This window comes from Lutra lutra, chromosome 15, assembly GCF_902655055.1.
Source record: "Lutra lutra chromosome 15, mLutLut1.2, whole genome shotgun sequence".
Lineage (NCBI taxonomy): Eukaryota > Metazoa > Chordata > Mammalia > Carnivora > Mustelidae > Lutra > Lutra lutra.
This window is the reverse complement of record NC_062292.1, coordinates 15617014-15643961: the sequence shown is the minus strand read 5'-3', so window position 1 is coordinate 15643961 and position 26948 is coordinate 15617014. Positions and strand designations below refer to the sequence as shown.

At 40.1% G+C, this 26948-nt stretch overlaps 1 protein-coding gene and 1 pseudogene across 5 annotated transcripts in view; one reads left to right on the top strand and one right to left on the bottom strand.

Annotated features, from left to right (window-relative positions):
• The window catches only part of KCNK2 (potassium two pore domain channel subfamily K member 2), a 218583-nt gene that overhangs the window by 50674 nt on the left and 140961 nt on the right, over window positions 1–26948 (bottom strand). For all 5 annotated transcript variants that reach the window (XM_047705671.1, XM_047705673.1, XM_047705672.1 and 2 more), the window contains exons 4-5: window positions 19793–19953; window positions 16568–16754 (exon numbers count right to left, since the gene is read on the bottom strand). In XM_047705671.1, the coding sequence (XP_047561627.1) occupies window positions 16568–16754; window positions 19793–19953 (348 nt within the window). The remainder of the gene's footprint in view (window positions 1–16567; window positions 16755–19792; window positions 19954–26948) is intronic.
• LOC125086382 (60S ribosomal protein L36-like) lies at window positions 26584–26899 on the top strand (annotated as a pseudogene).

The window sequence follows — 26948 nt, the reverse complement described above, 5'->3', positions numbered from 1 at the left end:
AGTAAGTAATGTTACTTTCAAAATTTTGTAGAAAAAAGTATCATTTCTGGGAAGGATTGTGGAGGCCAGACGCATCTCGTGATGGTTAAGACTTGGCCCAGGGGGGTAAGCAGCTCTATAAATTCACAGAAGTGATTTAAGAAGTGTGTGTGGAAACTTGTTATATGATAGGCTCGCTAGCGAATTCCATTTTTCAAATGTTTCCATCTCAGTGAAACCCAAATGACATTTCCCCCCAAGTACTTTCTCTTTCAAAACCAGAAAATCTTCATCCAAATAGTTGTGACTCACTTAACACTTAAGTTCACCAACATGTTGATTTTAAAAGTTAGTTCATCCTCAAGATGACTTTTTAGGTCTTCTTTCTTGTAAACAGGATGTCACGGTTTGAAAAGAGTAAATTAGCTTAATCACCCCAAGGTTTATATTTGGGTAAAATGCTCATCCCACAAGTTTCAGTGGATTCTTAGCCTGAGCATTCGGGCCAGGAATGTTTCCCATTCTGCACTGCCGCTCTTAGGCTAAAATACTGGCCATAGAAGGATTTGGGAAAAACTAGTGTACACAGGAATGCTGTCCAACAACTCACAAGTCCTATTCGCTTTCTGATAGCCAAGATTTATGAATTAACTTCTGCATTATTTCATCCACTTGATCTAAGAATCCAAATTTAAATATCTGTAATATTACGATAACTCACTTAAAGAGGAGCTGTTAATCTTATTTTTAAATCAGGAAATGTCAACAAAAATATTTCTGGCTATCATAAGCACCAATTTTAGTCTAGCAAAATTCAGGAATCTGAACATTAAGAACCTAGGGTAATTTCTCTGTCCTGGATTCACGTCTTGTGCCCTCCACCCCCATCTCCATTTGGCTACTCCATCATTTTCCCCTCCTTGCACAGACTCCTGAGATGGAGCCTGCAGGATGCTACGACCCATACTCCCCTCCGGGGCTCCTTACCCACTTGGTAGAATCGGTCACCTCATGGCTGTTTGCTGCTACTGAAAATACACACACAAGTCCTCTCTATCTCCAGACCTTTCTAGCTAATCCTTATAGGAGAGCAGACAGATGGTAATAAAAATAGCAAAGAGGGGTGGAGGTATAAAGTTTTCAGGAATCTTACAAATGTTCAAACAGTCATTAAAATAAATCTCTTCTTGATGCTCATGGTACGTGATAGCGCCATTTTTCTCTGGCTTTCTCCTTAGTGCTTAAGTAAACAGATTAGCCAGAATCTAATCTGATCTAGCAGATTAAACTTCTAAAAATGTAGCTTGAGAAAGGTTTATTATTATTATTATTATATTACTTACGGCATTATGGCAAGGAACCCATTTTGGCAATAGTGGGTTTCCTAAACATTTGCTTGGAACAATCCCTCTATCTAGCATTAACAAAACCATCTCCTACCTGGCCCCCAAAGAATCACTAATTAGGGGGCAGAACAGCCCAGGAGGCTACAGCAGGCACATACAGGTTTTTTAGATAAAGGCCCGGCTCGTCCTATAAGCCCAGTCTATGCTCATTTCAGCTGATTTCCAAAATATTCAAAACCTGATTGAGAGAAAAGACTGACTCACCTCCCAAATGAAATCATTCCACCCTAAAGCCCTGGGGGTCAAGTGTTGAGGGGAGTTGTATCCCAGTCCTCACATTTCCATTGATTTAGGTCCTGGCTATTAGACCACTCACTATAGATTGAAGCCACATCTCTAGCTGCCTTTGTCAGTAATCAAGCCGGTAACCCATTGCCATCCCTCTCATAGTCTGTTCAGAACTCGGGAGTAGAAGACCATTTTTGTGTTGGCTCCTAGAAATCCCAACAGGAAGTGGCTCCACTTACGACAGAGAAGCCATCATCCCATAGGGATAAGAACATGTGTCAGGCCACACAGGAAAGGAGGCAGCAGAACTAGAATTCAAACCCAGGGCTCCCTGGCTCCAAACCACAGGCTTTTTCTCATTTTCTCATCCTGGGAACATTGACCAGGTTGTGCGTGTCACCTGTGATCTCTGCGGCTGTCCTTCCTGTCATTTACCCACCAGCCCTTTGTGTCCACACTGCATGTAGACACTTTAGCTAGGGCTAGAAACTCTTCCCCTCCTTCCCCCAACGGCCTTACCTAGAAGCAAGGTGGGTCTGAAGGTAAGTACTACTGAACACGGGACGGGTGGGGCTAGGTTGCGAGAGAGAGAGAGAGAGAGAGAGAGAGAGAGAGAGAGAGAGAGAGAGAGAAGGGGCCAAGGGAGGCTCATACAATTCAAAATGGGGGAGATGAAACCAGAGATAAGGGAGAAAACCAGACCATCCTGTCCTAGGTGTCAGAGGTGAGGTCTTGTTGTAACAGCTACTTGTGATCAAGAATTACCAGACCGGAAAAAAGAAATAAGCCACTGAAGGTGTTCTCTCTAGTCCTTACTCAATGGTGCTATCACTGGAGATGTTAAACAGATTTCAGTTCTCCGGCTAGCTTTCTATAAAGGCCCAACCCTAACAAGCCCTCAGTGGCAACCCTGTTGGGACCCCCTCAGTCCTGAGAGCTTTTTTTCCTGTATCCTTGCTTAATAAGCTCCTATCGCTTTACTCACTGTCTGTTGTCCGTGAGAGTCATTCTTTGACTCCATGAGACAAGAATCTCACTCTCCTGCATCATTTTGGTGCCAAAACCCGGGATCACTCCCATCGAAGCAGGAGTAAAAGCGGACGCTTTCTTTTCTTTCCTGGGAGAAGTCTCTCCCACAGATGACCTCTTTTAAAAAACAACAAAACCGGGCACCCCTTGGCCAGTTAAAGGCAAATAGCGGACTGCTTTTCTTAAAGTCTCAGGTGACAGGCTTCTGGAGAAAGGTTTGATCAATTCCCTTTTCTCTTAAGAAGGGAATGTTTGCCTAACCCCACCCAGCTCTGCTTGCTGTTCATTGGCTTTTCTTAAATGGCTTTCTCTGACCTCAAGGACTTGGCCACAGGTCCTTCCAATCTCTGCTGATCAGTGTGCCCTTATAGTCAGGGATTCATTTTAGGAAGAGTGTTGCTTAGTTCGATGTAAGAGTTTTTCCATTTAAAAGTGTCTTGTGAGAACTTGGTTCAGGATGGACAGGAAGAGTGCTCAAGGGATAAGGTGAGGCACTATCATTGAAATTGGCTTATAATCAGCCAGACTCATAAGGCACCATGCGCTAGGAATAGATACATGATCAAGCATTGAGGGCTCATGCAGAGAGCTCCAAAGATGGAGGTCATTATGAGGATTCCCTACTTTGTTTAAGGTTCATCTGGGGAGCTGGGAGTGCAGGGGAGGACGGGCGATCCAGGGCTCTGAGCCTGCCCTTTGGTTACCATGAGTGATCTCTTGGGGGCTCGGAGAAGAATAAAAGGATTGAGACCTGGCCCTGGAGGGGGTCACACATCCTGGGAAGCCTCATCCATAAACAGCACATGCCTCCCCACTGAGAGACTGTAGCTGTTTCAGTCACATTCTTAGCCTTCTAAAAAGAATATCAAAGTTTAAACTGTTAACCTTGCCAAACCCTTATGATTAGGCCAGGTTTTTCTTGGGGTGGGAGGGATTCAGAGGAGAAGAGGAGGATCTGGTGATGGACCATGAATGGGTAAGAGTGGCTACTCGGGCTGGCCTGAGCCTTCCTCAACCAAGATGGTAGGCTACTCTACTGACTCCAACTGGGATCGTGAGATGGGAAACCAACCAGCCTCTGCAGGAACTTCTCTGGATTGGGTACTACAAAATTGGTAATCTCCCCTTGTCAAGCTTTTCTAATGTTTTCCGTGGGTTAAACACTGCGGGTTCTTTAAGGTAAGGTAAAATAAGGTGTGGTCTCCTCTTCAGTTCCCAAGGACTCTCTCTTGGGGTGCCTTTTAACCCCCTGGAGACAATTGGGATTGCAAATTTAGGAAAGGATGAGCCACTGTAATGCTCAGTGCATGGGCTCAGGGGGATCTATCAGGTCTCTTCTGTGGGGAAACAGGGCGAATAGCAGAGGTACCCTTGGTCCATCCAGGCTCTTAGGGCTCTAAATCAGGACCCAGACCTAAGGGCGTCTCGCAGAACATGTTTGGGGGTAACCAGACCAGTATCCTCCTTGTGACCTATTGGACAATTCACTAAATAGTCCTCCTCCCAGTAACTCTGGTTTGCTGGAGGAAACACAGCCCCTCACCACCCCCAGCAGAAGGGACACAGACTCTCACTCTCACGGTCTCTCACTGTCCCCCCTAACAGATGTGGGGGCTTCTCCCTCACTCATTTCCCAGGTTAATGGCTATAAGTGGAGCCAGCTGAGGTTAACTACCTCAGGACGGGGACTTTAAGGAATATTCCCAAGCAGCTGCCAAAACTCCCTTCGTTTCGGGGAGATTCCCTGTCTTCTCTGGCCTGACACGGACTGCCTAATCCCACTTGGTGGGAAAACATGGCGTTTGCTCATCTGTCCGAGTGGATGAGCTTCAGAACTGGGAACCCTTTTTCTCTCCCTTCTGGCTGCCCTTTGCCTCTCCAGTCTCCCCCTCCCTCTCCCCCTTTTTCCTTAGCACCTTGGGTGTGGTCTGCGTACCTGCTCCTTCCAGATTTCCCCACCAGGGTCTCGGTAAAATTGACAATGGGGAACAAACGGACTTTTAAAAATGGGCCCGGGTGTGGGACGTCTGGGTGGCTCAGTGGGTTAAAGCCTCCGCCTTCAGCTCAGGTCATGATCTCAGGGTCCTGGGATTGAGCCCCGCATCGGGCTCTCTGCTCAGCGGGGAGCCTGCTTCCTCCTCTCTCTCTGCCTGCCTCTCTGCCTACCTGTGATCTCTGTCTGTCAAATAAATAAAATCTTTAAAAAAGAAAGAAAAAATGGGCCCGGGTGGAACACAACTTGGTATTTAAACTAATTTGTTTGTTGCTTTAATTTAAATAGACATGTCTTTAAGATTATCAGCATTAAATATGAAACATCTATTCCACCAAAATCTGTTGAAGGCCAAATAAGTTCATGCTGTTTCTGCTGCAATTTGTTAGCAAAAAGATGACTTAAAATGATGCTTAATTGTTCTCCCAAGTTTTCATGGGTAATTGTTAAGATCGTTTTCAAAGTGCTTAGTAACCTGAAACTTTAAAGTTTGGTTCGGATGACAAATGGCATTAAAATCATTGGAGATCTAGATCTTTTCCAAATAGGATAAAGTGATCAATCGTTGATTACCAGACCTAGGTTTGTGCTTTTGACTACTTATTGCAAAAAGACTAAGGATATTTAAGTCTGTTGGTAAACAGGCTTTGTGTTTACCTGAATCACAAATTTGCTGTCTAAAGTTTGGTGCAGCAGTTCACAACTGGTGACTACTTAGTTTTTACTGGGGACTAAGATGTCTAAGAATGCAAAATTCTGCTAAATATAATTAAAACTGATAGACATAAGGAAAACAACTCTGCATGTAGAAAAGTAGGCGATACATAAGAAAGATAGAAGGAATGGGAATATATTTTTTTGAAGGTTAAAAGGTAATTTTGTCCTAAATGAGACAGGTTGTTTGAAGAGAAATGGCTTGGGACAAAATCTCAATGCAAAGGAAAGTTATAGGTTTGTGAAGGGTAATTTTTGGAGAGGAATTTTAAATGTGGTCAGGATGGACTGAGATTGAAATAAATGGATTTTAAAGCACATGTGTATAAGATTAAAAGTCTGCTTTCTCTCAGTTCAAAAGACAGAGTTTTCTTGAATTAATTGATCTATTTAGAAAAAATAAACAGCTGTTTTCTCTTTGCCTATCCAGAAAAAAAAGTTGTTTTGCCTTTATCAGGTTTTTGAGGATCCCTAAACCTATTTAGGCATGTACTTTAAAACTTTCTAAGGTTTTAACTTTTCCAAGATTTAAATTGTAAATGAAGTCTCTTTAACTCATTAGGCCCTTTATTTGTTATGATAAGTTACTCTGGAAGAATTGTTAAACAAATGATAGGCCTTAGGTTGTATTGTTCCAGTAAATGCTATAACTATTCTAGAGATGATAAGCAATTCTTAAAGTTTTAATCTTTAACCATATCCATTTTGAATTTTTGTCATTTATAATTGTTCTTATTCTCTTGCAAGAAGAGGTCCATCTTCAAGAAGATTCATATAAAGGATTTTTAGGACAAATATAGGTATTTGGTATCTTTAAAAGAGAAATAGGTAAGAATTTCTAGAACTAAGGCTGCATTCAAACTAAACAAGAATTAGTAACGTGGGACTAAATGAACTAAAAGTTGGTTATAGTTTTGTGACTCTTATTTGAAACACTGCTGGTTCTCTAATGTTAGCTTTCCCACATGAAGGAAACTGTCTCTCAAGGTATCTATGACTTACAAAAGTGGGATAAAGTATTCATGTGTAAACAAAAGCATTAAAGCATTTAACATTTCTCTCTACCTCAATCCTCTGAAATTCAGAAGGTCTCAATAAGCTTTCTTCCATTGCAAACATAATCATTTGCATAAGTTCAATAAGAATTTGTTCTCCTTGTAACAGGGCACCATTGGAAACATGGGTTATTTTACTAAGGCTTGACTGGAATGTCATGTTTATGAAAGACGTGCATAGACTCAGATAGGATCAGACAGCTCTAAGGAGCTAAAGTTGACTTTATGAAACCTGGAGCCATAAAGCCTCTTGGAACTTCAGGCCTGATACCTTGCTTACAGAGTTCCCAGCAGCCTCACCAGGTGAGCAAAGAATGTCACTTCCTGGCAGGTGCAGGAACCTCAGGATACTTTGGGGACCTCCAGAAGAGGAATCCGCCCACATTTACAGGTACTGCAGGCGTGTCTGATGGCAAGTACTTGGCTTGGCTTCTGGAACTGGAGATGCTACTCAAAGTTCAACCTAGAGATTTCTTAAAGTTCCAGCAAAGCAGATTCAAAAAGATGATAATTCTGTATGATCTTTCATTATTCTTGCTGAGCTTATGTAAATCATTAGGCCAAGTTTATCAAAACTGGACTTGTTTTACAAACATTAGTCCTGATTTGGCTACCTCTGATTAAAAATGATGGTTACAGGGGCGCCTGGGTGGCTCAGTGGGTTAAGCCGCTGCCTTCGGCTCGGGTCATGATCTCAGGGTCCTGGGATCAAGTCCCGCATCGGGCTCTCTGCTCGGCAGGGAGCCTGCTTCCCTCCCTCTCTCTGCCTGCCTCTCTGTCTGCTTGTGATCTCTCTCTGTCAAATAAATAAATAAAATCTTTAAAAAAAAATGATGGTTACTATAGAGGGAGAAATCATGTTTCAATAACATACCTTTGCAGATGTTAAATTTTAGCTCTGATTGTCTTTGAATGCTGTTGACCTAAGCTAGACAACTTGAGGTAAACCTCAGAGAAATTGCCAAAATAGCTCATACAGACAGACAATCTTCGTGCTTTTTATTCTGGGGGGGATAACAATGGGACCCCAGAGGCATATGATTATTTGAGCTAAAAAAAAAAAAAAAATGGAATTATTCCCCAGCATTTATGTAACTCAGCTAGCCTTTTTACCAGTTCTGTGTGGCTGGGATAATGAAGTTGCTCCTTTAAAATAAGAAGGTGCCCCACTGCATGGGGTTAATTATGGACTTAAGGAAATGATGACCCCACTTTCTTTATGATTTGACTGGATAATGCACTTGGGGATGCCCTTATCTCCTGAGACAAGTTTTCTTCCACTTGCCAGTGACTCCTTGTAATTAGAGGACTGCTCTGGCTAGACCTCGAAGAGAATTTCTTGACAGTTTTATTCCTTAGTCATGGTTATCCTGGAAGCCACCTCTGCTGAGGTACAATTACAAACAAAGACTTTAGCCAAGCATCGAAGAGCCCTCCTGGTAAAAAGAGCCTTGATGCTCACTGTGGGACAGGACTACAACATAAAATAAGCAAAACAGTATGCTTGCTCGGCCAGACTCTAAATCATACTTCCCAGGCACTAGATGAACTCAGCCAAAACTTAGGTGAAGTCGGAGAGGGGCTTCCTGAGACTGTGCCACTACTGTCTATTATTGCTACACCATTTGGGGTGTGAGGAATTTCTTCACATGTGGTTTTCACATTACAGATAACTCCCACAAGGTGTCCCAATTAATAGGGGACATTTGTGATCAATTAAATAAGATCAAAATATCCACTGATCTATTTGACAAAGTTAGTAAGGGATGTATTCATAATTGGGGGCATAATAACTTGTTTTATGTTTATTGTTTTGCATGTGCTCATGCATGTCCCCTTTGCTGTCCATCATGACCCACTAGAGCCATACCATGGGCTCCTAGACCGACCCCTGGATAGAGTCTAACTGCCACACAGGCTGCCGGCCCATTTCAGCAGGAAGCAGCCAGAGCGGTCATCATGCCATCCCTAGGGTTACTGTTCCAGGGGGAGGAATAAGTAAGGGACATTGGGGCTAGGTAGGGAGATGGCAGGGGCCAATGGGATCAGGCTCACAAAATTCAAAATGGAGGAAATGAAAAGAAACCAGAGATAAGGAAACCAATCAGACCATTCTGCCCTAGGTGTCAGAGTTCCCATAACCCCTCTGACTCCTGAGAGTCTTTTCCTGTATCCTTAATAAACTTCTATCACTTTACTCACGCTCCATTGTCTGCGAGATTCCTTCTTCAACAAGAAGAATGGTTCTTGAGACAAGACCCTTGCTCTCCTGCATTGCTGTTTTATCAGGAGCCTTCTTACCTTGCTTCTGTCCTCATTGCAACAGCTCCTAGAGGTTGGCCCTATTCTGCACCAAAAAACTTGAGTATGCGATGCCCTCTCCAACTTTTAATTTTCTTTCCCTGAGATGCTTCTGAACCACAGAATATTTATAAAGAAAAAAAAAAAGATATATTCTAGATTTAAAGAATCATCTGGCTATTCTGAACTAAAATCATCAATGCCATGCCCCCATCCTCTGGTTTAAAATGATATTTGTATTATAGAATATAGATACAGACATAGAACTTTGTCCTAAAGAAAGTGGGCATCATTTCTTTATACTGGTCTTTAAGTATTTTAGTTTAGATATCAAATATTGATTTTAATTTTTTTGTTTAGCTTTACTTTTATTAAATAAAACTATTTTGCCTTAATATAAAGGGGGGGCTTATTTTCTGCTTTAGCATGCTTATCTTTTTTATAGCAAAGCAATTTAACTGAATGAAGAGTTTTTTCAGGGCTTCAAGACCCAAGAGGCTCTTTCAATAATGTTAAATTCTGCTTTCTTTCTTACAAATGGAAGGTATGGCTTCAGTATTAAACTGTAGCTCACCTACTAAACCAAACTTCCTATATGCTATTGTCAGAAAAACAAAAGGCAAAAAAATGGTAACTAAACCGCTTTAGTATTTGAACCTATATTTTTTGGATTTTTAATTTCATCATTCAACATGTTGTCCATTGCCTGCTAGGTACTTGTCTAAATTAAGGAAAACAGCCATTAGAAGAGCTAGGGTTTCATGATCACAAAGAAAAATCAAAATATTCTCACTCACTCATCCTTTACAAGGATGGAAACCTATAGTATTTAAGATGTGCGTAATTGTTATACCTAGAAATTACCGTTTAATGTCTCAATATAGAGCAATTTGGAGCCGTTTTCATTATATTTAGTACAATTTACTGCCTGTCTCACTAAGCCATAACTATCAATCACTGAATGTTTTCCTTCTCATTTTTTTCCTACACATTTCCACAATGCTTCTAAGGATTCATTCTGAATCTGAAAAGTTAAATAACTTCTCAGTTTGTCCCCAGGTCCTAGGACTCCTGGACCATTTGGATCAAATCCCATTTAATTAATCATGCAGACACCCTCCATTCTGTTGTGAGTTCTCTGAGAGTCACTGACTCGATCAGGGGGTGGCCAGGCTCTCTGCAGTAGTTTCCTGGATTATAAAACAGAATGACTTAGGAAGAGAAGAAAAATTCCCTACTGAATTTAATTTTTGCTCCCAGATTTCAAACATTCTGTCCCAAAGGAAAAGGAACTAGAGCAGTCATTATCACTAAGTGCTAAGCACAGTATCTAACAGGCAATATATGCTCGCTAAATATCTGAATAAACAGGAGAACAATGAATATAATACATCTCCCTGGGAGTCACATAAACCCTCCCTTTCTGATAAAAGTGATTTTTCTGAGACATTGGGTGGTGGGGTGACTGTTCCCCCATAGACCTCACTCTTCATCAGCTACTTTCCTTCTTATCTGTTGAATTTCTGGCAAATTTTTAACATTACTGATCAGCTCAATAACAGCAAGTTTAAGAACTGGCCACTGACACAGTTGCAAAACCTTCAGACAACACCAGGAACTGTTTTCTAGAGGGTCTCTGCTAGAACCGGTTTGAACCACAACACCTGCCATAATTTTCCAACAGAGATTTATATGTTTTCATGATAAAATTCCCCTCCATTAAGCAAGCTCTGAGCAGTCCACTGAATGAGTCATGTTTTCAGTTGTAGGGAAAAGCAATAGTCTGCTTACTAAAATCTTCTTTTCCGATAATGACTTTGAAAACATAATTCCAAGAAAACTTCATTCTTAATATGAGATAGATAAATATGTTCTTCCCAAGTTAAAAAAAAAATGTGACAACAAATGATTATACAACTGTGAAAATTTGAAAATTTAGTAAAGGTAAAAGTGCCAGAAGAATTTTACCTTGGAAAATCCTAAATTGTATTTTCTGTAGAGAGGAGCATAAGATACTAAGCCTAAAGCCTATTAACTCAGTAAGCTTTGGTCAGGGAGGAAGACCTTCCCCTGCCCTATGGTCCTTCTAGCTAGACTTAGAACCAAATTGACATGAGACAGATTCAACAGGGGGAAAATCAGATTGAAGAGGTATACGGGCAGGGAATCCATAGAGATAGGAAATTCCAAAGACAATAAAGCTTTTATGAGCAAGGAGAGGGGTAGGGGTATGAGAACACAAAACGGAAGAAGGCCATTACCGGGAGGGTGAGAGGAGATACCTGGAAAAACAAAGGTTGCCCTATTATGCAGGTAAATTTCTTAGGTAAAGGGGAGTCTCTGTTAATAGCTCTTTTCCTGGTATAGACTGTCATTTCCAGAGAAATGTATTCAGACAGCTGTGAGGGAGGCAGAGAGCTTTTCCTGCCTCTATTGCATTTTGATTACTTTTAATGCAAAACAATCTTTGTGCCAAAGTGGCCCATCCTGGGGGCAGCGTGCCCTTGGCCCCTACACCTTCAATAACTACCTGTGAGAGATGGAAAATTCCATTATTCAACGAAAAATACTAAATTTCACTGATCCAAATACCAAGAAGATATACTTGGATGGCTAATTAAATTTATGCTGTGATGGAAAATGTGTTTTCATAAGATTAACCATGAGGTTTTCTCAGAACATCTAAATTTTTGGCTAAAATTTTTGTTTTTTATTAGAAGAATAGGTAATATGAGGACACTGCTTTTTGAAATATAAATTTTCATCTGACTTTCACTCATTCAAATTATGTCTTATGAACAAACCTGGTTTATGAAAAGGGATGTTTTTTGAGACCTTCTTTAGGCAGCTTCTAAACAAGATGTAGCCATGTTTTTTCTCGGCTTGCATGACCCACTTTTACCCCAAGAGCATATATAAGGAGATACTGGCCTCAGAAAAGAATTTTAAATTGCATTATATTTGGTAATTAATTGACTTCTCTCCAAATTTGAAGAATCACCATTTAAAAAAACAAAACAAAACAAAAACCATGGACCTGGAAGACTAGTCATAGAGGCAAGCCTGTATAAATAGAATTCAATCTGTCACACATTTCCACATAATTAATATTACTGCTTAGGTTTTAATGAAAAACTGATTTAGCTCTCAGTCTACCAGGTAAGCATGATTTAACAGTTTATCACCAGACCTTTCATTACATGAAAAATGAAATGGCAAAAGTTAAGAAACAGACCATAAGGAAATGAACAGTTAATTCTCAAACATAATTTTTGCTGTTAAAGTTACTTTAACTTCCCGGTGTAATCGGACTATAAATTACAGGTATTGCTAAAATCAAGTCAATGACACTTTGCTAAATGAGTTTGCCTCTCTTCACCTTTTAGGATGGGTTACTATGTGCAAGCAGTAGTCTCAGTAATAGGGATCTGTTTATTCATGGGTAAAGTAAGCGTGGGAGTTGCCTATGGCCTCCTGGGTTCTTTTAGTTCTAGAACATGGAGAGCTAGTGAATGAACAAAAAAGCCCATTTGGAAGGAACACACACCAACCACTAAGGTAATCAACCAGCCACTAAAACACCTTCCTTGCATAAACATGAATATAAAACTAAATTTTCTAGGTCTTTTGCTGCAGAAAAACTACTAAATGCAGAATTCCTGTTTTCAGTCACATATGCAATGAAACTTGAGCCCTGTCTCTCCTGTCTTTACTAGTGGTCTTTATATGATTTTGTTTCAATATTACCAACAGTGAAAAGGTTTTGCACACACACATTTAAATGTGTGTTTGGTTATAAATTAGAAGTCTGTCATGCTTGGGGTGAGTGGGTGGCTCAGATGCTTAAGTGTCTGACTCTTGGTTGCAACTTAGGTCATGATCTCAGGGTCGTGAGATCGAGCCCCACATTAGGCACTTTGCAGAGTGTGGAGCCTACTTAAGATTCTCTCTTTCCATATCCCTCTGCCCTCTCTCCTTGCTCCTGTTCTCTCTCTCAAAAAAAAAAAAAATCCTATGAAGCTCTTATATATTATATCATGAACACTACAACATAGAAAGAAGAAAAAGTAAGGAATGAGGCTTAAAAATACACAGAAACAGGAGTTGTCCTGTTTGCCTCCCATGGCAGAAAATATATCTGGCATGGACTTTCTTGCTTATACCCTAGAGATGGGCTGTTTCAGAGTTCTGGTCTAAAACACCATGTGTCTTTACTTGTTGCTCTCGAGATGCTTGTAATAATCACACCAAATGACAACCTGCATCCTAAACATTCATACATCACTTTCCAAGATTTACTTATTCTCCTTTAATAACATCAGTCTGAAGAGTATGTTCTTTAATTGATCTTCCAAGGAGTTCCATACAACAATGTGATTGAACCTTCACTGCATTCAGAGCAGGGGTGGCAGGTATGAGAAGGGCATGCGATGGTGAGTGTGCATTGCTGGATGCATATCTTTGTGTTCTTGTGGCATTCACAGCCCAATAGAAAGGCGAGAAGATTCAAGTTAGAGCACTGCCTCCTGCTTTTCCTTGGCGAAGATACCAAGGTTAAGTGACAGTACTATCTGTAGTGACATGGAATCTCAAAGGGGAAGGTTCTACAAAGGAAACAACTGCAGTTTCCCAGATGGGATGCTTGCCTTTTGCTCAGTAGCTGACTTTTGCTGCGTAGCCACAAGCTACCCAGAAGGAAACACTGCGTGTACTCTATTGAATTAAGCAAGGCAATTCTTTTCCCAGCTCCTTAAAAAAAGAACTCAAGGTTTTTGTTTTTTCCAAAGAATCTTGCTAAGAGAACACATGTCCTACCAGCCTTTGCCACATCTCCTTCCAAAACCGCTCCCTGGGCACAGGGACCTGCTTGGTAGGTAAGGACTCTGCTCTACGTTATCTTTCTCAGCATTTGCCACTTTAATCCTTCCTTTGTTAATTTTTAGCAAGGCATATTTCTAGTGCTTTCTATTGCTTCCTCTGCAAAATAAAAATAAAATCCCAGTAATGGGCTTAGCAAGGGCGTGACAGAATAAAATCTTAGTAATAATAAAGATGTTTATTAGATGACAATGTCACACAAGTATCATTTTGTGACCATGTTCCCCTATAGTGCTCTGTCAGGACTCTGGATTTGGGGTCTCCACTCATACACACAAGACGTTCTTAGTGAACTGCTCTTCTATTCGAGTGGCTATGAAGAGACCCATAGGATCTAGCCAGTTTCAAAGTGCTGATCTCTTGAGGTAAAGTTTAAAAAAAGAATAGGTGGGGCGCCTGGGTGGCTCAGTAGGTTGAGCCTCCAGCCCTTGATTTTGGCTCAGCTCATAATCTGAGAGGGTCATGAGGGGTTGTGAGATCAAGCCCCTCCCGAAGCTCCCTGCTCAGCGGGGTGTCTCTCTCTGCCCCTCCTCCCAGTTTGTACGTGCTCACTCTCTCCCTCTTTCTCTAAGTAAATTAAAAAAGGTATTATTTTTCAATCTTCTACAAAACCATAAAATAAAAATATTTGTTCCTTTTTACTAAGCCACTTTATACTGTGGTCACAAATACAACATTATTTTAGGATTCCACCCACATTTTTTTTTTTTTATAATCTTTGAGGGTTTTTTTTGGTTTTTGTTTTTACCAGACCAGGACACATACTAGACTGATGGAGTCTGTCAATTTTTTCAAATAACACGTGCACTGTATTGTATTACTGAAATCTGTTAGGAGTAGAACTTAAACGTTCTTACCCCTGCCCACTCCCTCAAAAGAGAGCTACGTGAAAGGATGGATATGTTAATGTGTTAATTAATAGACAGTGGGAATCCTTTCTTAATGTATACTTATATCAAATCACCATGTGTACACTTTCAATATCTTAAATTTTCTTTTTTTTTTTAAGATTTTATTTATTTATTTGGCAGATAGAGATCACAAGTAGACAGAGAGGCAGACAGAGAGATAAAGGGGGAAGAAGGCTCCCTGCTGAGCAGAGAGTCCTGTGTGGGACTCGATCCCAGGGTCCTGAACTGAGCCAAAGGCAGAGGCTTTAACCCACTGAGCCACCCAGGCTCGCCTTAAATTTTATTTTCAATTATATCTCAACAAAGCTGAAAAATAAATAAAATGTTGCATTACTATTAAAAATTAATATAACACAGGCAGTGCAAGGCTGTTGGCCTTAGACTTCTCACCAAATACCTATATATTCCACAGCTGCTCCAAGACCTTGTTAATGATATTTATAAAGTAGTGCAAGAGGCCAAGGTTAACATATCACAAGTCTGAATCTTGTTATCATCTCACTGTGTCTTACTTTCTCCTACATGAATGCATTTTTCCACTTCGACTTAAGCTAACCATATACCCTCAGAGATAGAAAAATGGGTGTTTTAGGGCAGAAATTTGTCTTCCTATAAGGAACTACATATACGCTTCCTTCATGAAAGCATGTGCATCCTCAAGGGCAGTCTAGGCTTCGCCAGATTAAACCATAATTAACAAATCAGTAGAAACAGATGAACTATCAGCCTTCTCTGAGATTTTATAGAACTGTACAAAACATTTTTTCTCTGAAAACATTTAAGAACTTTGGGGCAAGAAAGAAGAGTGAACAGCCAGAAAGTATAAAACTCTCGTAAAGCTAAATTAGGCTGGTGAGTTTATCCTGCGAAGTTTAAGGGCACATTCCTACTATATGGTTAGCAAGTTTTCTAATACTTAACATTGGATTTTCTAAAAAAGAATGGTTTAGATTTTCAAGAGCTGGTCAAAATGATCCAAGATAGAATGCCACTGTGCTTACTTTTACCGCTGTTATTATAATTTATCTAAAATTGGAATTAGAACAATATGATAATTGGATAATATAAATGGTAAAGAGGGAGTTAAAGTCACAGAAGTTAAGACCCAAGAGATACCACAATAAAGCAAACTGCAATTGTAATAACATGTAGAAAAGGAAATACCAAAAAACATGAATAAAAAGTGTGGATACTGGTAAATGTAAAAAATACTGTCCTGAGAACTGAAAATTAAATGAGATAAATATCTTAGAGAAAAGAAGGTTTTAAGTAGCTTAGAACATCTTCTGAAGTTTGCAGGTGTAAAACTGAGACATGAAAAGGCTTAAGTAAAAAGAGCAAAGATAAACTCGAATTTGTCTAACAGTAAAAGAAAATAAATGCAGAAAAAACAAAAATTAGAGGCAGATTGTCTGGTTTCTGAAATTAGGGTGCAAATATAAGATTCTGAACAACAGCAACTCAAATTTCTTTTCTAGAATGAAAATAAATGTTCCAAGCACCCTTCTGCCTACCTTCAGTGTCCCAGAATGACTTTTCTTTCGTCTCTCTGTCCCTGTTATAGATGAAATGGTCTTCCAAAATGGTATGCTCAAGTCCTAATCCCCAGTCCCTCAGAACATCTGAAGATGTAATTAGTTCATCTGAACTCATACTGGAGTACAGTGGGGAATTTTTGTCCAGTATGACTGGTGTCCGTATAAGAAAAGGGAAATCTGGACACAGTGACAGACACCAGAAAGAATGAATGTCGTGTGCTGTTGTAAGCAGAGATGGGAGTAATGAAGCAGGACAGGCAAGGACGGATGGCCTCCTCCACGAGCTGGAAAAGGCCAGGAGGGGTTCCACTTAGAGTCTCAGAGGGACCATGTTTCAGTAGTCCTCTTGATTTTGAAATTCAGTGAGGCCATGAATTTCCTTTGTTTAAAGGCCCCCAGTTTTGGGGCACTTGGCTCCTGACAGCAGGCTTGGGAAACTAAGACAGACACTGGGTTGTGCTGCAAACCTGAGGGAAAGGTCTAACTAAAGGACATGGGTTAGGAGAGCAGGGTCGGTGCCAGGAAAAACACTTACCTGCCACGTAGTCACCAAATCCAATGGTGGTTAGAGTGATGACCACAAAATAAATGGCGTCCAGGGCACTCCAGCCTTCTATGTGCTTGAATATGATCGCGGGCAGGGCAACAAAGAGTACGCAGCCGAAGAGTATAAAGATGATCGTCGAGATGATGCGAATCTTGGTCTGACTAACATTCCACTTCTAAGGATGAGAGTGGAGAGAGCAAGAGAGAGACACTAACTGAGATTTATTGATCGTGGGCGTACCTAATACCCCGTTCTCAGCAAATTCGCAAGTGAGGTTGTTATTTTTTTTCCTTTTATAATGAATGTTCAGTTGTTATAAAAATTGGGCATAACACGAAGAACTCAAAACAATCAATACCAATGATGGTGCACATAGCTTTACAACAGGCAAAATGCTTTCGAAATAAATTACATTTGCTCTGAGAATACAGTTTCAGTGTACATCATTCCTTGTTTATCTGGTTTACTTTTGAAATATTTCTATTCTGTAGGCATACTACTGACTGCGGGCCAAACAGATTCTAGAAATATATGAAAATAGACAAAACTGACCCATGGACAAAATAGTTTGTATTGATAATTGAGAAAATGATTAATTTTATGAAAAATTTCCTCCTCACTCCTGTGTTTTCCTATCATTGTTCTACTGATTACACTGAAATACTAACAGACTTAAAGTCCATAGTTGATTCCTCCATGAACCAGATGAACTGTCTTTCTGTTCTATGGCCTTAAACTGTACAACTAAATAAATCAAACCTGACAGGTAGGCAAGGCTGAATCTTAAACACCTTTCCACTACAGCTGTCTTTTCAACCTTCTTCTCAAGAATCTCTCCCGTATCCCATATTACATTTGTACACACAGCATATCTCCGGATCTTCATTTGAGGCTAATCACTGTATATTCTCCATCTGTTAACTGGTTCTGTCCTATCTGCTATGAAAATTACAGGTCACATGCCCACCATGTAAAACCCACTGAGTTTTAGAACTTGAAAATTTCCTAGAGATAAAGATCTATGAAACCACAGAATGGAAAGTGAAAAAAAAAAAAAACCTCTCTAGTCTACTGTCCTTATCACATATGTGACATTTAAATGAACTCATGTTGGTCAAGTTCTCATGACAGGGACTAGTACCAAGTGTGGAATCAGGACCACTGGAATGTATTCACCACCAGGATACAGGACGTGTTTCATGCACCGATGTAGATGTGGCATGAAAAATATCACCTGGCATCCAGTGGGCACCCAAAAATTTGTTGGGGGAAAAAAAATAAAACAAATGCATATACAAAAGGCAGAAGCAGAAGTATAAATACAGAGAGCAAACTGATGGTTGCCCAAGGGGAGGGAGAGGGGGGAATTGGGCAAGATGGGTGAAGGGAAGAGAGAGATACAGGCTTCCAGTTATGGAATGAGTAAGCCAAGGGAATGAAAGGCACAATGTAAGAAAAACAGTCAATGATACTCTAATAGCAATGCAATGGGCCAAATGGTCACCACACTTGTGGTGCATAATGCATAAGCTTGTCAAATCACTAAGTCATATACCTGAAACTAATGTCACGTTGTATGTCAATTATACTCAAATGTAAAAAAAAATTAAGCAAAATAAATTTGTTGAATTAACAGTTCATCATTACCAAGTTGATGCCGCTAATCTTCCCTCTTAATTAATAAAAATACAAGATACTTTTAATATCAGTATAAGAAAAGCATATTACCCAGAACGGGATGAAAGTCCTATTTTACAATATTCAACCTACTCCATTCCAACTACAGAAATATCTAAGAGTGAATTTGGAACTGGAAACATAACTAATGCTAAAAACTGGAACTATAAATTGAAAAACCAGTACTCAGTAGTCTTATTTTATCAGGAGAATTACGTGTAAAATACTTTGTTGAAATGTCTGTGAAGAGATGAAGAGATTATTGAAGAGTAAATAAAATGTATTTGTAATACAGGTGATGGTAGTAACATCTTTTTTACAACCCCCCCTCTCATGCAACTATTTTCTTGGTCATTTTCCTCAGGAATAAAAACTTGTAATCATTGTGGTATTATTACTATTTTTCATTCATCATTCTAATAAAAGCATTTTCATTTTACTTATCCTTTTCTGTTGAGTATAATATAGCCATGAACATCTTAAGACATGTATATAATACTTTTGGTTCTACTAAATTATATCCCTTGGGTAAGTTTCTATCAGTGACATCACTGAATTAAAGTATATGATCACTTTTATTGTGTTTGCTAAAAAAATGTCCTTCACAAAAGGGCTATACAAATTTAGAACACTACCAGGAATAAACAAAGATACCAAAGCAAATTTTAAATTAGAAAACACTGTCAGTTATTTACTAGCTATGTTAAGTATGTATGTATGTATGTATTTAATTTAAATTTTTACTTATTTGAGAGACAGAAAGAAAGAATGCATGCAAATAAGCAGCAGTGGGGTGGGGTGGAGTAGGGAGGTGGGGAGGTAGAATGGGAGGGAGAGAATCTTTTTTTTTTTTAAAGATTTATTTGACAGAGATCACAAGTAGGCAGAGAGGCAGGCAGAGAGAGAGAGGGGGAAGCAGGGTCCCTGGTGAGCAGAGAGCCTGATGTGGGGCTTGATCCCAGGACCCTGGGATCATGACCTGAGCGGAAGGCAGAGGCTTTAACCCACTGAGCCACCCAGGCACACGAGGAAGAGAATCTTTAGCAGATTCTGTCCTGAGTGAGGCGCCCGACTAGAGGCTCCATCTCACCACCCTGAGATCGTGACCTGAGCCAAAACCAAGAGTCAGACACTTAACTGACCGAGCCACCCAGGTGCCCCCAAGCTTTTATTTATTATCTCTAACTCTCAAAGTACCTCTGCATTGCCAGTACCATTATTCATATTGTATAAACGACAAAATGGAGATTTCAGGGTAAAATAGCTTAAGAGAATACAGCAAGTCAAGACATCTGGAATTGGAAGCTAGGATTGTCAGATTTCTACTTTATTTCTGCATATTTTTGGCTTTTTCCCATGCACTAATTTACTCATTCAAATTAATTACAAAAATAGGAAGTGAGTTACATGCTAATAGAGGTACATATAAAAGGTTATGGAAAACCCAATAACTTGATTGTCTACCCATACCTGAGGTGTTAGAAAATTTTTTAAAAATTTAAACAACATATGTAGTTAAAAGGCTATTATACTTACAATAAATGTATCTTCCACTTTTGCAATTCCTTTTCCAAATATGGTCCCTAGTTGATCACCAACTCCAGCCAACAAAAAACCAAAAAGGGGAATTCCCAGTAAGGCATAGATGATACAGAATATTTTTCCCCCTTCTGTGCGTGGTGAGATATTTCCAAATCCTAAATACAAAAAAAAAAAAAAAAAAAAAAAAAAAAGAATAAAAAAATAAATTGTTTTCAGTTGTTTATAAATGAGTAATAGTTTAAAACATATGATGTTGTTAAAAAGAAAACTGAAAGAGGACTTGGGCTGTCTCTGTTTTGACCTCAAACTTTTTTGCTTGGGTTCTTCTTTCCAGCTTGGGGCTTGGAGCAGACAGGAGACAGACACTACTGCGTCAAGCCATAGTGTCTGCCCAGAGCCAGCAAGACCCTGCCCGTAACTGACTCCAAGACAATGATGGATTTAACCTGCACATGCCCACCCACATTTGCCCCATATTTTCCTGTGTAAACCTGGAAGTACTATTGGCTTTTTGGAGACAGTGTTTGAGATGTTAGTCCATGGTCTTCCCGGTGTTGGCCTCACTGAAATCAGTTCCTTTCTGGTTTCACCACCACTCATTTCTCTGCCTTCGAATTTTATCAGCAGTGAGTTCTGAACACGGTCTGTTTGGGACCCTGGACCCAGGGGCTCTCACTTCCCTATGCCCCAGTTATAAAACCACAGGCCCAAAATGGTGCCACTTAGGCTGAATTCCCAAACTGGTGATTAATAGCTAATCTTACTGCATTTCCAACTTCACCCAAAAATGTAGTCTTAGTCTCAACCTGAACCAATCAGGAATTTTCCTATCAGAGGGAAAATGTCCGCCGCATGGCCCCCTCCATCACCCTCTCGCCGAAAGGACGATGAAGTGATCTGCCTGATAAGACCCCCTATTCTTCCCCCTCAGGGAAAGTTACCTTGTCTGGAAAAACCTTTTCTTTTGTTAGTAACTTTCTTGCCCCCACCCTTATTCTATAAAAATGTTGTGCAATTCCTCTGAACTCCCCTCCGCTTGCTAGATGGGATGCTGCCTGGTTCATGAATCATTTAATAAAGCCAATTAGATTTTCAAATTTACTCAGTTAACTTTTGTTTTTCAGCAACCTCAAGGGTAATTCATAAATCTCCCAATATTAAAAGATATTAATCACAGACTTTTAACTAGATAAGAATCCCTTTTAAATATATATATTTTTAAAGACTTTATTTATTTATTTATTTGACAGAGATCACAAGTAGGCAGAGAGGCAGGCAGAGAGAGAGGAGGAAGCAGGCTCGACATGGAGCAGAGAGCCCAATGCGGGGCTCGATCCCAGGACCCTGGGATCATGACCTGAGCCAAAGGCAGAGGCTTAACTGAGCCGCCCAGGTGCCCCAAATATATTTTAATATGCAACATTCCAATAAGCAAACATTTCAATAATCTACAAAGTACAGCTAATGTTCCAATTAAAATACATGATGAAAACCAAGGGGGTAACACATGCAATAAAACCAATATTTTCATTAAATGCCCTGCTGTCTGTCTATACTGATAATACTGTTAACTGCAGGGCTCTCATCGTCATTTATTGAGAAGAGCATACTGCCTTAGTATGTTCTGAGGATTTCAAAGGGGTAGGGAAGTAAATTTTACCACCCCAAGATATGTCTCTTTGGTATCCTGATTATTTTAAGGTGGTTATTTTTTTTTTAAGAAACTGTGGACACATGAGAGACTATGAAAACCGAATACAGGTCACACTTTTGCAGGAGACATTTATAGGTGGAAGGGAAATCTCCATTTGGAAGGGTGTCCCCCTCAGTACCAGGGAGGTGGGGAGGGGACTAAATCAGTAGAAAATGTTATTGGTGGAGAACGCATGGACTGAAATCTTCCTAACAACTTTACTTTTCTCTGCTGTGCTTTCCCTAGTAACCTCCCAAACTGAAAAGCTGTGGTCACAGCTTTATTCTGGGGGCGGACTGGAAACAGCTACTGTGCAAGTTAAGATCAGTGGCTCCATAGAACTTTGATTAATTTGCAGGCTATAGCCCATTGGCTCACTTCTGCTTCTAATTTTCTTTTTAGAATCTTATATTTTGCTTCTATCTGGGATGTGGGCTCCTTAATTCAGATTCATTGTCATCTGGATCCATATGCTTCATATCATCCTCAAATCCATTCCTGTTGTGGTTTCCTCAACACCCTCCTTGCCTTCAACACACTATGGACTGTCCCCCTCCCCATTTTCATGTTTTCTGCCATCTCAGTGCAACTTTTTGATGAGGTGAGGTACATGCATGTTTATATCAAACAGCTTGTAAAGTAATTTCATGTTTGTATCAGATGGAATTAGATATTTGGATTTACCAATGTCTTAGCATGTTAAATACATGTTAAATCCAATAAAAAGTCCACAGATTTATAGTAAGGTTTGCAAACATTATGGCTTTTAAAGGCATTTAAAGTCTAAAATTAACTGATTGAAAGAAATATGAGGAAAGGGGCACCTGGGTGGCTCAGTTGGTTAAGCATCTGCCTTCAGCTCAGGTCAAGATCTCAGGGTCCCGGGATCTAGCCCCACATTGGGCTTCCTAGTCAGCAGGGAGTCTGCTTCTCCTTCTCCCTCTGTCCCTTACCCCTGCTTGTGTTCTCTCTCAAATAAACAAATAAATAAATAAATAAAAATAAGGATAAATACTCTGGAAGAGTTTGGCAATATATTACAGCCATTCCTGGATTTCTGACTCAAGAGATATGTGGCCTTCAGTAAATTATATCCTCATTTGGTAAAGGGTATATTCCTATTATTATCTACCTCACTGAGTTAGGTATCACATGAAAGGTGCTCAGGAAATTTTTTCATATGGTATGTGGTATATTTAGGTGGTATAATATATTTAGGTGGTATATTTAGGTGGTATAATAATATTTAAGTGGTATAATAATATTTATATTTAGTTGGTATAACAATAATTATTATAATTACTATTAATCATACTGTTGGTAGTAAGTAAAGATGAGCAGATCAATGTATTTAGCCCGGTCAGTATGCAAACTATTTAATAGCCAGATTATTGGGGTCATGAATACACAGTGTTCTTCACTATATTCTATCAAACCAAGGATGCCATCCTCTAGAAGGAGCACTGGCAAAACAGCATGCATAGAAGAAGGCAACTTTTCACATATGGCTTCTACACATTTATCTCATTTGTCTCCCATCTGTTCTTTTTTGTTCATATCTACTAATGCCTTGAAGTGCTGAACACCAGAGCAATATGTACAAAGGATACAACCAGGGCAAGTGGGAAAAGGGCCCGGAAATCTGGTATGAAGGTAATTTTAAGGGAAAAATTTTAGGCTGAACTATTTGGGACAGTGCACCATTACTGAATGCTATCCAAGAAAGAAACTCAACAATCTCAACTCCGTCCTGTAGTCTAACATCAATCAGCAGAGTAGCAAGAACGAGAAGGCTCTGCTAAGTCAGCAGGGTGCACTGCTTTGACACAGGTTCTTTGATTATTCCAGACAGTCTTGCTAAGATCCAACAATGTTCTTTATTGCCTCTCTGGATGAATGAGTACGTGGTTGGAGGTAGGGCTGAATTCTGAGTCACCCTATTCCATCCCATTTTCTCTTTTCTGATTAAGAGGGAAAAGGTCTTCAGAGTTCTAGCCATAAGAAGTAAGCTGCCTTCAGAAAGGACCGGAGATGAAAAATAAGGGATGCTGTTAGTGAGCCCTCTTGCTCAATTGTAGGCTCCAACAGTTAAAACCAGAAATAGATAAGATAGCTTAACTCATGCTCCAACTAAAATCCTCTGTGCTTATTTCTTACCACACGTTTTAAACATTCCAGAACACCAGACCACAAAGCACTGATAGCAATGGAATGTCTAGAAGACTTCACCTCACAGGTCCGCTTCCCTGCCCGTGACCCTGACCATGACCTACTGACCCTCATCTATGATCGCATGCTCTACCTGCTCTCTTGCATGTAACCTCCTGCCCCTAATCTTTCTTTATAAAACTGTAGGTGTCCATCTTACTGGTGGAGAGGTCAGTTGTTAAGACTTGAATCTGCCACCTCCTCCAGCAGCCAGCACCCGAAATAAATTTCTGTCTTTCTCTTTTCCAAACCCTTGTCTCTTGAGTTATTGGCTTCTCCTGAGTTTATCTGAGTTTGTTGGGCAGTGGTATTGACAAACCCAGTGAGGAGCTTTGCTTCTGATTTGTCTAGGCCCCTTGGGATTCCTTGGAACAGAGCCGTTGGCCGGGGCAGCACACCAGAGCTCACCCATTCATTTCCCGAGTTAGCAGCTGTGATAGATTAATAGAAAATAATACAATTTTTTTTAAATTCTAACTGTAGCGTTGCTATAAACAGGCTCTAGTGTTCAAAAAATAAAAGTCTAGCTGTCAGACAGCTCAATTTGATCTGTTCCTTGAAAGCTAAATGGGCATAAGAAACAAAGCCTCCAAGTTTTCATCCATCATTGACTCAGAATCAGCCTGTAGGCCACTGGAACATCTTCAGAAAAGCTGACAGAAAGCCTGTTTACATCACCAATGCAATAACCCAAGATCCAGAGAAAATTTGAGATGTAAGGAAAGCCAGTCTACCTTTCATTGGTCAAAAAACTGGAGACAGGGGCTTTGTAGCATTTCTGTACTTCATTTTTATTACCTCCAAGTCAAAGTTAGCAGAAGAGACACCAAGGGGAATGAAGGAATGAAGTTTCCTAAGATGTCATCTGTTGTGCCTTCCAAATATGTCTTCCATTACCATTATACTGAGCTTTATGATGAATCTGTGCCTCCTAGTGACATCCCTCACAGACTGACCACTTCCCAATGACAGACACACACAGTCACTCAGCAGTTTTCTGACACAAAGGGAATGCCTACAACTCTCCAAACATTTCCTTGGGTGAGAGAATGAAATGGCTGATCAGAGGATGGTCCCTCATGAACCTCTCTCCCCTGAGTAAAATAAGAGGAGACTTCCCTCCACAGATTTACCACGTGTTTTAACCAATCAATGGGCACTGGTTAAATGACTTGATTCTATCAATGGATTTATGAAAGGTATCCATTGATTCTAAGCAGTAAGCTAAGCTTTTAAAATATTAATCATTGCGATTGTCTGAATTTCCTGACTCTTTCCCTGGTCAGTTAGCAGCACCTTCATTGCCTCAGGGCAAAATGGATTGTTACAGCAAGAAGAAAAGGGAAAAGAAATAGTATTAAGTTTTGTTCTCTTTTAACATCTAAATTAAGGTGTTCACAACAAAATGTACCCTTTGAGGAAAGCAGAAGTCCGGTTATGGCATAACGTGCAAAATAAGAGAGTAAAATGTATGCCTTCCAAAAAGCTTGAGGGAATAGACAAGACTGACCAGGGATGGGGCATGACTTTGGAGGAGGTGCAGTTAAGCAGAAACAAAGGACAGGACCTTGAGGTGGGGGATGGGGGGCAGGTTCCAATGGTATACTGGAGCTCACCTGACAGATCAACTATTAAATCATCAGGATATTTTACAAGCCAGTTGACTTCACATTGGTAGCCTGGAATCAGCTATAGATGGAATTCCAGCTATAACCTGGAATCAGCTATAAATTGACAAGCAATATAATTTAGCCTCCCCCACCTAATATTTACCAATATGCTACAGAATAAAATACAGTGAAATTTAAGAGACTGTATGTAGTCTGTGCCAGAGATCTGGAGGGAAGCCAAGTCCATGCCTGTGGGCCAACCCTTGATATTCATATTTATGTTCACCACTAGAACACCTACCACTGCTGCTTCACTTTGCTCTAAGGGAAGGGCCTTCCCTGGAAAGCCATTATCAGTCCACTGTAAGTGGACCATCTAGCAGGAGACCCAAATATGCCACTCTCATTTCAATAGTCTCAAGTGAACAGGCCATTATTCTGGGATCATGTATCAATACTACAAATAAATAATACCCTTCTTCATGCACTGTGCATACTTGGCAATTATTTAATTATCTGTACGAGTTCATTTAATGTCTATATTCCCCACTTGACTATGAGTTCCATGAGTGGAGAGGTTGATTTATTATTTTTATAAATATTTTTACAACATTAATTCCAAAATCTTCCTGACTTAGTAACTAGTGCATAATTGGTAATCGGTAAGTTTTCTTCATGGACTGACTGACACATACATCTAAAAAACTCACAATACTTTAGAAAGTGGAAAAGAAAAAAAAATACAGGGAAATAGAATATCTCTGTGTGGGAATTTGTAAAAAAAATCAAATTTCTCCCCCACTAATTAATAAATTTACTATATTTGCAATCAAAGTCCCGTAGTTTTAAAAATTTTAAAACTTAATGAGATGATTCTAAAATTCACCTGGAATAAAATTAATAGCAGTCAATAAATACTATATTTTATTTATTATCTTTTAAATAAAGTCTTTCACTTATTTATTTTTAAATATTTTATTTATTTGACAGAGAGCACCCATGCAGAGGGAGGGGCAGGCAGAGGGACAGGGAGAAGCAGGCCTCCCACTGAGCAGGGAGCCCTATGTGGGTCTCCATCCCAGGACCCTGGGATCATGACCTGAGCTAAAGGTAGTTGCTTAACTAAGCCACCCAGACACCCTCAATAAATACTTTAAAAGCAGACTAATGTGAGGCAAAGTTTGCTTCCAAGCTAAAAAAATGTTATCTATAATTTTAAGAATTAAAACTATGTGGCAACCTTCCGCTGCGGGAGCCATTGCAGAGCACCAGCCATGGCTCTGCGCTACCCGATGGCTGTGGGCCTCAACAAGAGCCACAAGGTGACTAAGAACATGAGCAAGCTGGGGCACAGCTGCCGCCATGGGTGCCTCACCAAGCACACCAAGTTCATGCGGACATGATCCGAGAGGTGGGAGGCTTCGCTCCCTATGAATGGTGAGCCATGGAGCTGCTCAATTCTCCAAGGACAAGCACGCCCTCAAGTTCATCAAGAAAAGAGTGGGGGCACACATCCATGCCAAGAGCAAGAGAGAGGAGCTGAGTAACGTCCTCACCGCCATGACGAAAGTGACAGACAAGAAGGACTGAACCCTCAGACCTGCTGTGTAATAAAGCCTTTTAGGAACTTGAAAAAAAT